General features: G+C 54.7%; 1 protein-coding gene across 3 annotated transcripts in view; it reads left to right on the top strand.

The window, feature by feature from the left end:
* The first annotated feature begins 616 nt into the window (after nucleotides 1–616).
* PLEKHG4 (pleckstrin homology and RhoGEF domain containing G4) overlaps nucleotides 617–16,202 on the top strand; it is a 118,757-nt gene continuing 103,171 nt past the window's right edge. For 2 of the 3 annotated variants that reach the window (XM_069739335.1, XM_069739336.1), the window contains exon 1: nucleotides 627–659. In XM_069739335.1, coding sequence (XP_069595436.1) covers nucleotides 657–659 — 3 coding nt within the window. In that variant the 5' untranslated portion in view covers nucleotides 627–656. Of the gene's footprint in view, nucleotides 660–16,202 lie in introns of all 3 variants that reach the window. The other variant, XM_069739334.1, reaches the window with a different exon arrangement.

Raw genomic sequence — 16,202 nt, 5'->3', positions numbered from 1 at the left:
ATACATTGTTGTCACTGATACGTTGTTGTCTCTGATACATTGTTGTCTCTGATACATTGTTGTCTCTGATACGTTGCTGCCAGTTGTCGTGGTGGCGGCCGGGGCTGTATGATGGGGTCTGCACCTGGGACCCCTCCGACCATTGTGTGGTCTGTGTGACCGGGGCAGGTGACGGGCGTGCCCACACCCCATGGCTGCCAGCGTGGATGACGGATGGGTCATTTTGGGGTCTCTGCTCCTGGGCCCCTATAAAGTGTCCACCTGCTGTTTCCACCTCGGCCATGGCTTCCTACTGTTTTACAACATCTCTGCTTGATGTCAGGAAATGGAAACACTCCCAGTCAGGGTTGTAGCACTGCCTCCATTGTCTTTTGTGTGACCCCTGTAATAAGAATACAGGCTGCTTCATTCATGCAGCAGAGGTTTGTAACTGGGAATTTTCCAGCTGCTGTAACACTACAATGCCCAACATGTCCTGGCCTGTCTCCTGCTGGGCCTTGTAGTTCTGCATCCATCCGCGGGCACAGCGCCGTCGGCCCTCGCACTCCCCCCTGTGGCCGGTGTCCGCGGTGCACAGGAGGGGGCGGGGCTGAGCGCAGCTCTGGGGCTCAGTCACTACTGAACATGGCAGCGCGGTGAGCGGAGGAGCCGGAGACATGGTGAGCGGAGCCCGACTGTAGGCAGCGCCACCTGCCGCAGCGTGTGCACAGGCCCTGAGAGATGTGTGCACAGGCCCTGAGAGATGTGTGCACAGGCCCTGAGAGATGTGTGCGGCATGCTGTGTCCGGGGTGCTGCGGCCGCACTTGTGGTGTGTGTGTAACTTTCCTGCCTGACAGTTTGTGTAGTGTGATGTGGTGTGGTGTGCATATAACGCGTCGTGTCTGTGCTTTATAATCTGTGCCGTGTCGCGTCTGTGATATGTAGCGTACGCAGTGTCGCGTCTGTGATATGTAGGGTACGCAGTGTCGCGTCTGTGATATGTAGCGTACGCAGTGTCGCGTCTGTGATATGTAGCGTACGCAGTGTCGCGTCTGTGATATGTAGGGTACGCAGTGTCGCGTCTGTGATATGTAGGGTACGCAGTGTCGCGTCTGTGATATGTAGGGTACGCAGTGTCGCGTCTGTGATATGTAGGGTACGCAGTGTCGCGTCTGTGATATGTAGCGTACGCAGTGTCGCGTCTGTGATATGTAGGGTACGCCGTGTCGCGTCTGTGATATGTAGGGTACGCCGTGTCGCGTCTGTGATATGTAGGGTACGCAGTGTCGCGTCTGTGATATGTAGCGTACGCAGTGTCGCGTCTGTGATATGTAGGGTACGCAGTGTCGCGTCTGTGATATGTAGGGTACGCAGTGTCGCGTCTGCGATATGTAGGGTACGCCGTGTCGCGTCTGTGATATGTAGCGTGCACAGTGTCGCGTCTGTGATATGTAGGGTACGCAGTGTCGCGTCTGTGATATGTAGGGTACGCCGTGTCGCGTCTGTGATATGTAGGGTACGCCGTGTCGCGTCTGTGATATGTAGCGTACGCAGTGTCGCGTCTGCGATATGTAGCGTACGCAGTGTCGCGTCTGTGATATGTAGGGTACGCAGTGTCGCGTCTGTGATATGTAGGGTACGCAGTGTCGCGTCTGTGATATGTAGGGTACGCAGTGTCGCGTCTGTGATATGTAGCGTACGCAGTGTCGCGTCTGTGATATGTAGCGTACGCAGTGTCGCGTCTGTGATATGTAGGGTACGCAGTGTCGCGTCTGTGATATGTAGGGTACGCAGTGTCGCGTCTGTGATATGTAGGGTACGCAGTGTCGCGTCTGTGATATGTAGCGTACGCAGTGTCGCGTCTGTGATATGTAGGGTACGCAGTGTCGCGTCTGTGATATGTAGGGTACGCAGTGTCGCGTCTGTGATATGTAGGGTACGCAGTGTCGCGTCTGTGATATGTAGCGTACGCAGTGTCGCGTCTGTGATATGTAGCGTACGCAGTGTCGCGTCTGTGATATGTAGGGTACGCAGTGTCGCGTCTGTGATATGTAGCGTACGCAGTGTCGCGTCTGTGATATGTAGGGTACGCAGTGTCGCGTCTGTGATATGTAGGGTACGCAGTGTCGCGTCTGTGATATGTAGCGTACGCAGTGTCGCGTCTGTGATATGTAGGGTACGCAGTGTCGCGTCTGTGATATGTAGGGTACGCAGTGTCGCGTCTGCGATATGTAGGGTACGCAGTGTCGCGTCTGTGATATGTAGGGTACGCAGTGTCGCGTCTGTGATATGTAGGGTACGCAGTGTCGCGTCTGTGATATGTAGGGTACGCAGTGTCGCGTCTGTGATATGTAGCGTACGCAGTGTCGCGTCTGTGATATGTAGGGTACGCCGTGTCGTGTCTGTGATATGTAGCGTACGCAGTGTCGCGTCTGTGATATGTAGCGTACGCCGTATCGTGTCTGTGATATGTAGGGTACGCAGTGTCGCGTCTGCGATATGTAGGGTACGCCGTATCGTGTCTGTGATATGTAGGGTACGCAGTGTCGTGTCTGTGATATGTAGGGTACGCAGTGTCGCGTCTGTGATATGTAGCGTACGCAGTGTCGCGTCTGTGATATGTAGCGTACGCAGTGTCGCGTCTGTGATATGTAGGGTACGCAGTGTCGCGTCTGTGATATGTAGCGTACGCAGTGTCGCGTCTGTGATATGTAGGGTACGCAGTGTCGCGTCTGTGATATGTAGGGTACGCAGTGTCGCGTCTGTGATATGTAGCGTACGCAGTGTCGCGTCTGTGATATGTAGCGTACGCAGTGTCGCGTCTGTGATATGTAGGGTACGCAGTGTCGCGTCTGTGATATGTAGCGTACGCAGTGTCGCGTCTGTGATATGTAGGGTACGCAGTGTCGCGTCTGTGATATGTAGGGTACGCAGTGTCGCGTCTGTGATATGTAGCGTACGCAGTGTCGCGTCTGTGATATGTAGGGTACGCAGTGTCGCGTCTGTGATATGTAGGGTACGCAGTGTCGCGTCTGTGATATGTAGCGTACGCAGTGTCGCGTCTGTGATATGTAGCGTACGCAGTGTCGCGTCTGTGATATGTAGGGTACGCAGTGTCGCGTCTGTGATATGTAGCGTACGCAGTGTCGCGTCTGTGATATGTAGGGTACGCAGTGTCGCGTCTGTGATATGTAGGGTACGCCGTGTCGCGTCTGTGATATGTAGGGTACGCCGTGTCGCGTCTGTGATATGTAGCGTACGCAGTGTCGCGTCTGCGATATGTAGCGTACGCAGTGTCGCGTCTGTGATATGTAGGGTACGCAGTGTCGCGTCTGTGATATGTAGGGTACGCAGTGTCGCGTCTGTGATATGTAGGGTACGCAGTGTCGCGTCTGTGATATGTAGGGTACGCAGTGTCGCGTCTGTGATATGTAGGGTACGCCGTGTCGCGTCTGTGATATGTAGCGTACGCAGTGTCGCGTCTGTGATATGTAGCGTACGCAGTGTCGCGTCTGTGATATGTAGGGTACGCAGTGTCGCGTCTGTGATATGTAGCGTACGCAGTGTCGCGTCTGTGATATGTAGGGTACGCAGTGTCGCGTCTGTGATATGTAGGGTACGCCGTGTCGCGTCTGTGATATGTAGGGTACGCCGTGTCGCGTCTGTGATATGTAGCGTACGCAGTGTCGCGTCTGTGATATGTAGGGTACGCCGTGTCGCGTCTGTGATATGTAGGGTACGCCGTGTCGCGTCTGTGATATGTAGGGTACGCCGTGTCGCGTCTGTGATATGTAGCGTACGCAGTGTCGCGTCTGCGATATGTAGCGTACGCAGTGTCGCGTCTGTGATATGTAGGGTACGCAGTGTCGCGTCTGTGATATGTAGGGTACGCAGTGTCGCGTCTGTGATATGTAGGGTACGCCGTGTCGCGTCTGCGATATGTAGGGTACGCCGTGTCGCGTCTGTGATATGTAGGGTACGCAGTGTCGTGTCTGTGATATGTAGGGTACGCAGTGTCGCGTCTGTGATATGTAGGGTACGCAGTGTCGGGTCTGTGATATGTAGGGTACGCCGTGTCGCGTCTGCGATATGTAGGGTACGCAGTGTCGCGTCTGTGATATGTAGGGTACGCAGTGTCGCGTCTGTGATATGTAGCGTACGCAGTGTCGCGTCTGTGATATGTAGGGTACGCCGTGTCGCGTCTGTGATATGTAAGGTACGCAGTGTCGCGTCTGTGATATGTAGCGTACGCAGTGTCGCGTCTGTGATATGTAGGGTACGCCGTGTCGCGTCTGTGATATGTAAGGTACGCAGTGTCGCGTCTGTGATATGTAGGGTACGCAGTGTCGCGTCTGTGATATGTAAGGTACGCAGTGTCGCGTCTGTGATTAGTGGCGTGCGCCTTGTTGCGTCTGTGATTAGTGGCGTGCGCCTTGTTGCGTCTGTGATTAGTAGCGTGCTCTGTGTCACGTCTGTGATTAGTAGCTTGCACCGTGTTGTGTCTGTGATTAGTGGCGTGCGCCTTGTTGCGTTTGTGATTAGTAGCGTGCGCTGTGTTGCGTCTGTGATTAGTAGCTTGCACCGTGTTGCGTCTGTGATTAGTAGCTTGCACCGTGTTGTGTCTGTGATTAGTAGCGTGCTCCGTGTTGTGTCTGTGATTAGTAGCGTGCTCTGTGTTGTGTCTGTGATTAGTAGCGTGCTCTGTGTTGTGTCTGTGATTAGTAGCGTGCTCTGTGTTGTGTCTGTGATTAGTAGCGTGCTCCGTGTTGTGTCTGTGATTAGTAGCTTGCACCGTGTTGCGTCTGTGATTAGTAGCTTGCACCGTGTTGTGTCTGTGATTAGTAGCGTGCTCTGTGTTGTGTCTGTGATTAGTAGCGTGCTCTGTGTTGTGTCTGTGATTAGTAGCGTGCTCTGTGTTGTGTCTGTGATTAGTAGCGTGCTCTGTGTTGTGTCTGTGATTAGTAGCGTGCTCTGTGTTGTGTCTGTGATTAGTAGCGTGCTCCGTGTTGTGTCTGTGATTAGTAGCGTACTCCGTGTTGTGTCTGTGATTAGTAGCGTACTCCGTGTTGTGTCTGTGATTAGTAGCGTACTCCGTGTTGTGTCTGTCATTAGTAGCGTGCTCCATGTTGCGTGTGTGATTAGTAGCGTGCTCCGTGTTGTGTCTGTGATTAGTAGCGTGCTCCGTGTTGTGTCTGTGATTAGTAGCGTGCTCCGTGTTGTGTCTGTGATTAGTAGCGTGCTCCGTGTTGTGTCTCTGATTAGTAGCGTACTCCGTGTTGTCTGTGATTAGTAGCTTGCTCCATGTTGCGTGTGTGATTAGTAGCGTGCTCCGTGTTGCGTCTGTGATTAGTAGCTTGCACCGTGTTGTCTGTGATTAGTAGCGTGCTACGTGTTGTCTGTGATTAGTAGCGTGCGCCGTGTTGCGTCTGTGATTAGTAGCGTGCTCCGTGTTGTGTCTGTCTTTAGTAGCGTGCGCCGTGTTGCGTCTGTGATTAGTAGCGTGCTACGTGTTGTGTCTGTCTTTAGTAGCGTGCGCCGTGTTGCGTCTGTGATTAGTAGCTTGCACCGTGTTGTGTCTGTGATTAGTAGCGTGCTCCGTGTTGTGTCTGTGATTAGTAGCGTGCGCCGTGTTGCGTCTGTCATTAGTAGCTGTGATTAGTAGCTTACGCCGTGTTGCGTCTGTGATTAGTAGCGTGCTCCGTGTTGTGTCTGTGATTAGTAGCATGCACCGTGTTGTCTGTCATTAGTAGCTTGCACCGTGTTGTGTCTGTGATTAGTAGCGTTCTCTGTGTTGTGTCTGTGATTAGTAGCGTGCTCTGTGTCACGTCTGTGATTAGTAGCGTGCACCGTGTTGCGTCTGTGATTAGTAGCGTGCTCTGTGTCACGTCTGTGATTAGTAGCGTGCTCCGTGTTGCGTCTGTGATTAGTAGCGTGCTCTGTCACGTCTGTGATTAGTAGCGTGCACCGTGTTGCGTCTGTGATTAGTAGCGTGCTCTGTGTCACGTCTGTGATTAGTAGCGTACTCCGTGTTGCGTCTGTGATTAGTAGCGTGCACCGTGTTGCGTCTGTGATTAGTAGCGTACTCCGTGTTGCGTCTGTGATTAGTAGCGTACTCCGTGTTGCGTCTGTGATTAGTAGCGTGCACCGTGTTGCGTCTGTGATTAGTAGCGTGCTCTGTGTCACGTCTGTGATTAGTAGCGTGCTCCGTGTTGCGTCTGTGATTAGTAGCATGCTCCGTGTTGTGTCTGTGATTAGTAGCGTACTCCGTGTTGTGTCTGTGATTAGTAGCGTACTCCGTGTTGTGTCTGTGATTAGTAGCTTGCACCGTGTTGTGTCTGTGATTAATAGCTTGCTCCATGTTGCGTGTGTGATTAGTAGCGTGCTCCGTGTTGTGTCTGTGATTAGTAGCGTGCTCCGTGTTGTGTCTGTGATTAGTAGCTTGCACCGTGTTGTGTCTGTCATTAGTAGCGTGCTCCGTGTTGTGTCTGTGATTAGTAGCGTGCTCCGTGTTGTGTCTGTGATTAGTAGCTTGCACCGTGTTGTGTCTGTGATTAGTAGCGTGCTCCGTGTTGTCTGTGATTAGTAGCTTGCACCGTGTTGTGTCTGTGATTAGTAGCGTGCTCTGTGTTGTCTGTGATTAGTAGCTTGCTCCGTGTTGCGTGTGTGATTAGTAGCGTGCTCCGTGTTGTGTCTGTGATTAGTAGCGTGCGCCGTGTTGTGTCTGTGATTAGTAGCGTGCTCCGTGTTGAGTCTGTCATTAGTAGCGTGCGCCGTGTTGCGTCTGTGATTAGTAGCTTGCACCATGTTGTGTCTGTGATTAGTAGCGTGCGCCGTGTCGCGTCTGTGATTAGTAGCGTGCTCCGTGTTGTGTCTGTGATTAGTAGCTTGCACCGTGTTGTGTCTGTGATTAGTAGCGTGCGCCGTGTCGCGTCTGTGATTAGTAGCGTGCTCCGTGTTGTGTCTGTGATTAGTAGCGTGCTCCGTGTTGTGTCTGTGATTAGTAGCGTGCTCCGTGTTGTGTCTGTGATTAGTAGCGTGCGCCGTGTCGCGTCTGTGATTAGTAGCGTGCTCCGTGTTGTGTCTGTGATTAGTAGCGTGCGCCGTGTCGCGTCTGTGATTAGTAGCGTGCGCCGTGTTGCGTCTGTGATTAGTAGCTTGCACCGTGTTGTGTCTGTGATTAGCATGCGCCGTGTCGCGTCTGTGATTAGTAGCGTGCGCCGTGTCGCGTCTGTGATTAGTAGCGGGCTCCGTGTTGCGTCTGTCATTAGTAGCGGGCCCGTGTTGTGTCTGTGATTAGTAGCGGGCGCCGTGTTGCGTCTGTGATTAGTAGCGTGCGCCGTGTTGTGTCTGTGATTAGTAGCGGGCCCGTGTTGAGTTTGTGATTAGTAGCGTGCGCCGTGTCGCGTCTGTGATTAGTAGCGTGCTCCGTGTTGTGTCTGTGATTAGTAGCGTGCTCCGTGTTGTGTCTGTGATTAGTAGCTGTGATTAGTAGCTTACGCCGTGTTGAGTCTGTCATTAGTAGCGGGCGCCGTGTTGCGTCTGTGATTAGTAGCTTACGCCGTGTTGTGTCTGTGATTAGTAGCTTACGCCGTGTTGAGTCTGTCATTAGTAGCGGGCGCCGTGTTGCGTCTGTGATTAGTAGCGTGCTCCGTGTTGTGTCTGTGATTAGTAGCTTACGCCGTGTTGTGTCTGTGATTAGTAGCGTGCGCCGTGTTGCGTCTGTGATTAGTAGCTTGCACCGTGTTGTTTCTGTGATTAGTAGCGTGCGCCGTGTTGTGTCTGTGATTAGTAGCGTGCTCCGTGTTGCGTCTGTCATTAGTAGCATGCTCCGTGTTGTGTCTGTTATTAGTAGCTTACGCCGCGTTGAGTCTGTCATTAGTAGCGGGCGCCGTGTTGCGTCTGTGATTAGTAGCTTACGCCGTGTTGCGTCTGTGATTAGTAGCTTGCACCGTGTTGAGTCTGTCATTAGTAGCTTGCGCCGTGTTGCGTCTGTCATTAGTAGCTTACGCCGTGTTGCGTCTGTGATTAGTAGCTGTGATTACTAGCTTGCACCGTGTTGAGTCTGTCATTAGTAGCTTGCGCCGCGTTGAGTCTGTCATTAGTAGCGGGCGCCGTGTTGCGTCTGTGATTAGTAGCGTGCTCCGTGTTGCGTCTGTCATTAGTAGCATGCTCCGTGTTGTGTCTGTGATTAGTAGCGGGCGCCGTGTTGCGTCTGTGATTAGTAGCGTGCTCCGTGTTGCGTCTGTCATTAGTAGCATGCTCCGTGTTGTGTCTGTGATTAGTAGCGGGCGCCGTGTTGCGTCTGTGATTAGTAGCGTGCTCCGTGTTGCGTCTGTGATTAGTAGCGTGCTCCGTGTTGTGTCTGTGATTAGTAGCATGCTCCGTGTTGTGTCTGTGATTAGTAGCTGTGATTAGTAGCTTACGCCGTGTTGCGTCTGTGATTAGTAGCTGTGATTAGTAGCTTGCGCCGTGTTGCGTCTGTGATTAGTAGCTTACGCCGTGTTGCGTCTGTGATTAGTAGCTTACGCCGTGTTGCGTCTGTGATTAGTAGCTTACGCCGTGTTGCGTCTGTGATTAGTAGCTTGCACCGTGTTGAGTCTGTCATTAGTAGCTTGCGCCGTGTTGCGTCTGTCATTAGTAGCTTACGCCGTGTTGCGTCTGTGATTAGTAGCTGTGATTACTAGCTTGCACCGTGTTGAGTCTGTCATTAGTAGCGGGCACCGTGTTGAGTCTGTCATTAGTAGCTTGCACCGTGTTGCGTCTGTCATTAGTAGCTTACGCCGTGTTGCGTCTGTGATTAGTAGCTGTGATTACTAGCTTGCACCGTGTTGAGTCTGTCATTAGTAGCTTGCGCCGTGTTGTGTCTGTGATTACTAGCTTGCACCGTGTTGAGTCTGTCATTAGTAGCTTGCGCCGTGTTGCGTCTGTCATTAGTAGCTTGCACCGTGTTGAGTCTGTCATTAGTAGCTTGCGCCGTGTTGCGTCTGTCATTAGTAGCTTACGCCGTGTTTGTGTCTGTGATTAGTAGCTTGCACCGTGTTGAGTCTGTCATTAGTAGCGTGCGCCGTGTTGCGTCTGTGAAGTGTAGCGCGCTCGGTGTGTGGTTTTTGTCCCTGTCGTGCGTGCTGTCCTGTCGCTGTCATTCGTATGTTGTGTGTGTGCCCTGTGAGGGTTGTGCTGCTCGTCCACCATTTTTCTGACCCTTGTGTACGCCCGGTGTGATCACTATATATTATGACTTGTGTGCGGTGCCTTCACGTTGTGTCACTCTCGGCCATGATACGTCGGTGCCTCGAGCGCGGGGTCACCTGCTGACCACCCTTGGGGGGGGCAGTAATGGTGGCGTTAGTGGATGTCCCCTTGGTGAATGTATATAGAGCGGTGTTTCTGCCCTGGGTGATCAGCGGCCCCATCCTGGACACAGATATTTATCAGTGTGACTGATCTTTGGGGCATCCAGGCTGGCTAGTGCAGGGCATCAGTGCCCCCCAGACGGTGACCGCTGGGCAGATGGTGATGTACTGGATAACATGGATCCCAGGAGTGACTGCCCAGTGTTTCTGGTAATTCGCCGGCCACCTTTGGCATGGCGCTGTGCCAGGATACCTGTGCAGATGGCTGATGTGATGGGCACCTGGGATCTGCGGAGGAGTGTTGTGCTACTGATGATGTGCACGGGATGTATTGATGCCGGAGCAGACTGGCACATCAGCAGCGCCCTGGGGTATAACGTGCCGCTGCGCCAATGATACTGGTGCCGGCCAGAGATGTGCACGGCATCACAAGCGTCCCGGCACACCAGCGGGTTCCCTTCCTATCACCCGGCACCAGAGCAGACCCATGCCCAGTGCTCAGCTCCAGAATGCCCCCAGTGCAGGACAGGACATGAGATACTTCAGAGGATCAGGCGCAGACTCTGGATCCTACCGTGGGAAGGACGGCGCTGTGCGGCCCTGGGAGGAAAGAAACATGTTTAATCTGGGCCTGTGCCAGTGTAGAATAAGCCGAGGCTGGTGACCCGGAGTCTGCTGCGCTGCAGGTACTGCGGCACCGTGTGTCAGCGATCAGATACTGGACAGGAACGCAAGAAAATAAAACAGGTGCCGGGGGCTTGTATTTCCAGCCTACAAAACCCTAACTTCCCTGAGCCAGCCCAAGTGTGCGGAGAAAAAAGAGGAAATTGTTTTTGTATCTGCAGCATTAAGCTAAATTGATAAGAATAATAACAGCCATGGAAGCACCACAGAGGTGCTGGCATTGTACGATCCACCACCCCGCGTATACCGCACCTCTGATATACACTGAGCGCAAATAATAACATGGCCCTGACACTAAGGGGACCCTGCGACTACCCTGTGCCTGTATCCTGAGTTACATTCTGTACTATACCCCAGAGCTGCGCTCACTATTCTGCTGGTGCAGTCACTGTGTACATACATTACATTACTGATCCTGAGTTACATCCAGTATTATACTCCAGAGCTGCGCTCACTATTCTGCTGGTGCAGTCTCGGCACACTGCATGGTTTCTCCATCGCTCCGCTCCCTGTGCAGATTCGGATATTTACTTTTTGTCTGGAGGTTTTTGTTCCTCTTTCTGGCCTCTCCCGTCTCTTCACATAACTGATCACCGCCTCCATTGTCATCAAGGTAAATTTGGTGTCTGGGGAATGTGAAGGGTTAAACACTGATCTCACAATGGTCATTGCTATTGACGAGACCACAGACTAGAGAGCAGCGCGGCCGCAGTGATCGGGTCAGTGGTCACCACTACAGGGGCATTTTCAGGTGGGGTGCACTGAGTTTGTATGTCGTGTTCAGGCATATATTTTTATATATATATATATATATATATATATATATATATATATATATATATATATATTATATTTATACGCATAGGGCTATTTACAGCCTCCAGAGACGGACGCGGAGATGCTGGACTATTCTGGATCTGCAATGCTGATCAATCCCCACTGTCCGCAGCTTCCAGGAAAGTGATGCAACAGTCGTGTGTCGTCCACACCAAGTAACGCTGCTCTTTCTGCAGTATTGCACTGACCAACAAGTCATAGTGGCCAAGCAGCTGAGACTGGAGGAGCTGGGGATGACGTCGGAAGCTCTTTTTTTTCATACATTTTTTTGTTGTGGCAAATTTAACCTTGTTCAACAGCATCCCAGAGCTCAGCATCCTGGATGGCTGAGAGTTTATGTAGGGTCACTCGGTGCCTGGACTCTCAGGTCATTAAGACTGTAGTAAATATGGGGACCCCGTGTGTTGCTCTGTCCCTACTCTTTGGTCCTTGCTCCCCCTGCCCTCCGGTCCTTGCTCCCCCTGTGCTCCAGTCCTTGTTCCCCCTGTGCTCCGGTCCTTGCTCTCCCTGTGCTCCGGTCCTTGCTCCCGTACACTTCGGCCCTTTCCGCCGATCATTGACCCCTGCTCTCCGGTCCTTGCCTCCAATCCACTGTGTTCTGATCCTTGCTCCCCTGCACTCCGATCCTTGCTCCTCTGCACTCCTGTCCTTGCCACTGATCCTTGCCCCCCCTGCGCTCAGGTCTTTGCCTCCGATCCTTGCCCCCATACACTCCGGTCCTTACCCCCCCTGCGCTCAGGTCCTTGCTCCCCCTGCTCTCCAATCCTTGCTCCCCTGCACTCCGGTCCTTGCCACCGACCCTTCCCCCCTGTGCTCCGGTCCTTGCCTCCGATCCTTGCTCCGATCCTTGACCCCCTGTGCTCCGGTCCTTGCCTCCGATCCTTGCTCCCCTGTGCTCTGGTCTTTGCCTCCGATCCTTGTTCCCCTGTGCTCTGGTCCTTGCTCCCTCTGCGCTCCGGTCCTTGCTCTACTGTGCTCCGATCCTTGCTCCCCCTGCGCTCCGGTTTTTGCCCCCCTGTGCTACGATCCTTGCTCCCTTGTGCTCTGGTCTTTGCCTCCGATCCTTGTTCCCCTGTGCTCTGGTCCTTCCTCCCCCTGCGCTGCGGTCCTTGCTCTACTGTGCTCCGATCCTTGCTCCCCCTGCGCTCCGGTCCTTGCCCCCCTGTGCTCCGATCCTTGCTCCCCTGTGCTCCGATCCTTGCTCCCCTGTGCTCAGGTCTTTGCCTCCGATCCTTGCTCCCCTGTGCTCTGGTCCTTATCCCCCTGCGTCCAGGTCCTTGCTCCCCCTGCGCTCCGATCCCTGCTCCCCTGCACTCCGGTCCTTGCCACCGATCCTTGCCCCCCTGCACCCCGGTCCTTGCCTCAGATCCTTGTCCAACTGCGCTCCGGTCCTTGCCTCCAATCCTTGCCCCACTGTGCTCCATCCTTGCCTCCGATCTTTGCTCCCCTGTGCTCTGGTCCTTGCTCCCCCTGTGCTCCTGTCCTTGCCTCCGATCCTTGCCCCCCTGCGCTCCGATCCTTGCCCCCCTGTGCTCCTAACCTTGCTCCCTTGTGCTCTGGTCCTTCCTCCCCCTGCGCTCTGGTGCTTGCCCCCCCCTGCTCTCCGATCCTTGCTCCCCTGCGCTCCTGTCCTTGCCTCCGATCCTTGCCCCCCCTGTGCTCCGATCCTTGCTCCCCCTGCGCTCTGGTCCTTGCCTCCGATCCTTGCCCCCCTGCGCTTCGGTCCTTGCTCCCCCTGCTCTCCGGTCCTTGTCTCCAATTTTTGCCCCACTGTGCTCCATACTTGCTCCCCTGTGCTCTGGTCCTTTCTCCCCCTGTGCTTTGGTCATTTTCCTCTGATCCTTGCCCCCTTGCGCTCCAATCCTTGCTCCCCTGTGCTCTGGTCCTTGCCTCCGATCCTTGCTCCCCTGTGCTCTGGTCCTTGCTCCCCTTGTGCTCCGGTCCTTGCCTCCGATCCTTGCCCCACTGAGCTCCGATCTTTGCTCCCCTGTGCTCTGGTCCTTGCTCCCCCTGTGCTTCGGTCCTTGCCTCTGATCCTTGCCCCACTGCGCTCCGGTCCTTGCTCCCCCTGCTCTCCGGTCCTTGCTCCCCCTGCTCTCCGGTCCTTGCCTCCGATCCTTGCTCCCCTGCGCTCCGGTCCTAGCCCCCCCGTGCTCCGATCCTTGCTCCCCTGCGCTCCGGTCCTTGCCATCCCCCCTGTGCTCCGATCTTTGCTCCCCTGCGCTCCGGTCCTTGCCCCCCCTGTGCTCCGATCCTTGCTCCCCTGCGCTCCGGTCCTTGCTCCCCTGCACTTTGGCCCTTGCCGCCGATCCTTGACCCCTGCACTCCGTTCCTTGCCTCCAATCCACTGTGCTCCGATCCTTGCTCCCCTGCACTCTGATCCTTGCTCCCCTGCACTCCTGTCCTTGCCACTGATCCTTGACCCCGCTGCGCTCAGGTCTTTGCCTCCGATCCTTGCCCCCATGCGCTCCGGTCCTTACCCCCCTGCGCTCAGGTCCTTGCTCCCCTGCACTCCGGTCCTTGCCACCTATCCTTCCCCCCTGTGCTCAGGTCCTTGCCTCCGATCCTTGCTCCCCTGTGCTCCGATCCTTGACCCCCTGTGCTCCGATCCTTGCCTCTGATCCTTGCTCCCCTGTGCTCTGGTCTTTGCCTCCAATCCTTGTTCCCCTGTACTTTGGTCCTTGCTCCCCCTGCGCTCCGGTCCTTGTCCCAATGTGCTCCGACCCTTGCTCCTCCTGCGCTCCGATCCTTGCTCCCCTGTGCTCAGGTCTTTGCCTCCGATCCTTGCTCCCCTGTGCTCTGGTCCTTACCCCCCCCCCCCCCCTGCGTCCAGGTCCTTGCTCCCCCTGCGCTCCGATCCTTTCTCTCCTGCACTCCGGTCCTTGCCACCGATCCTTGCCCCCCTGTGCTCCTAACCTTGCTCCCCTGTGCTCTGGTCCTTGCTCCTCTGTGCTCTGATCCTTGCTCCCCTGTGCTCTGGTCCTTGCCTCCGATCCTTGCTCCCCTGTGTTCTGGTCCTTCCTCCCCCTGCGCTCTGGTCCTTGCCCCCCCTGCTCTCCGATCCTTGCTCCCCTGCGCTCCTGTCCTTGCCTCCAATCCTTGCCCCACTGTGCTCCATCCTTGCCTCCGATCCTTGCTCCCCTGTGCTCTCGTCCTTGCTTCCCCTGTGCTCCGGTCCTTGCCTCCGGTCCTTGCCCCCCTGCGCTCCGATCCATGCCCCCCCCGTGCTCCTAACCTTGCTCCCCTGTGCTCTGGTCCTTGCGTCCGATTCTTGCTCTCCTGTGCTCTGGTCCTTGCTCCCCCTGTGCTCTGGTCCTTGCCCCCCCCCTGCTCTCCGATCCTTGCTCCCCTGCGCTCCGGTCCTTGCCTCCGATCCTTGCCCCCCCTGTGCTCCGATCCTTGCTCCCCCTGTGCTCTGGTCCTTGCCTCCGATCCTTGCTCCCCTGCGCTCTGGTCCTTGCCTCCAATCCTTGCCCCCCTGTGCTCCGGTCCTTGCCTCCAATCCTTGCCCCACTGTGCTCCATCTTTGCCTCCAATCCTTGCCCCACTATGCTCCATCTTTGCCTCCGATCCTTGCTCCCCTGTGCTCTGGTCCTTGCTCTCCCTGCGCTTTGGTCCTTTCCTCTGATCCTTGCCCCCCTGCGCTCCAATCCTTGCTCCCCTGTGCTCTGGTCCTTGCCTCCAATCCTTGCCCCCCCCCCCTGTGCTGCGATCCTTGCTCCCCCTGTGCTCCGATCCTTGCCTCCGATCCTTGCTCCCCTGCGCGCTGGTCCTTGCCTCCGATCCTTGCCCCCCTGTGCTCTGATCCTTGATCCCCCTGTGCTCAGGTCCTTACCGCCGATCCTTGGCCCCTGTGCTCTGATCCTTGCTTCCCTGCGCTCCGGTCCTTGCTCCCCCTGTTCTCCGGTCCTTGCCTCCAATCCTTGCCCCACTGTGCTCCATCTTTGCCTCCGATCCTTGCTCCCCTGTGCTTTTGTCCTTGCTCCCCCTGTGCTCCGGTCCTTGCCTCCGATCCTTGCTCCCCTGTGCTCTGGTCCTTGCTCCCCTGTGCTCTGGTCCTTGCTCCCCTGTGCTCTGGTCCTTGCCTCCGATCCTTGCTCCCCTGTGCTCTGGTCCTTGCTCCCCCTGTGCTCTGGTCCTTGCTCCCCCTGTGCTCTGGTCCTTGCTCCCCCTGTGCTCTGGTCCTTGCTCCCCCTGTGCTCCGATCCTTGCTCCCCTGTGCTCTGGTCCTTGCTCTCCCTGCGCTTCTGTCCTTGCCCCCCCCTGTACTCCGATCCTTGCTCCCCTGCGCTCCGGTCCTTGCCCCCCCTGTACTCCGATCCTTGCTCCCCCTGCTCTCTGGTCCTTGACCCTGGCTCTCCAGTCCCTGCCCTGGTTCTGGGCTCTGCTTATTGTTTCTGCTTTCATTTGCATCACTGCTCTCACTTTTGCATAAAGGAAGTTTGTTGCCCGTGATTAACCCTTTTGGTGCATTCTTTCTCATGTGCCGACAGTTGAGCATTTTTTTGCAAATATTTGTTTTTATGGCTTTTGTGCTGCTTAGGATCATCTTTTCCAGAGCTGCTTTCAAAATTCTGCCTCTAGGAATGAGCCATTTATCTCCAGCCTGTTGTCATTCATCCTAATGTATGTGGGGAGGGGCTGAGCTGTCGATCACTGATTATGACCGCCCACTGGACTCCAGACAAAGCTGACATTCCTTCTTGGCTGGTGCGGCCGCCCTCCCTGATTCCTTTCATATATTTGTCAGCTTTCCATCTCATGAGCGTCCTACGGCTTCTTTATATGGGGCACAGTCGCCATGACTGGCCGGGGCAGCACCGCTGCCGATGACGTTTTCAGTAGTTAATAAAGTTTTATTGTCAGACGCTCCCGTGTTCTGCACTGATTGTGAGGTTACAAGAATCGGTGATGTGAGTGTACAACATTCCGCACTTAGAACCCGCAGATATTTAGTGACACCTCAGAGGAGAACCGTTACCATAAAAGTGTGTGCGATTAATAGGAGGGCAACTGGAAGCGCACAATGGCACCCGAGCTGCTGCTTTTTTTTTTTCTTTTTTTTTTTTTAAATCCGCCACACGGATCCAGAGATCTACACCTTTTTATTTGGTGGCGATTTTTATAGTCTTTACCAAAGGTGCGTGGGTCACAGAGTAATTAATTCAGAGCAGCATAAAGACACGCCCCTGAGTATCTGTGAGCCACGCCCCCTGTAGGAACCACAGTAACTATGTACAGTAAATAGTAAGGCCCTGATCTCTGCATCCGTACTGCAGGGAGACAACAGCACAAGCTGCCGACCGCTCCTCTAACAGTACGTAGAAAGCCTTATATTAGGGAACCAG

Source organism: Ranitomeya imitator, chromosome 9 (assembly GCF_032444005.1).
Source record: "Ranitomeya imitator isolate aRanImi1 chromosome 9, aRanImi1.pri, whole genome shotgun sequence".
In the NCBI taxonomy this organism is placed as follows: Eukaryota; Metazoa; Chordata; class Amphibia; order Anura; family Dendrobatidae; genus Ranitomeya; species Ranitomeya imitator.
The sequence above is the reverse complement of the archived record's forward strand: the minus strand, read 5'-3'. Positions and strand labels throughout refer to the sequence as shown.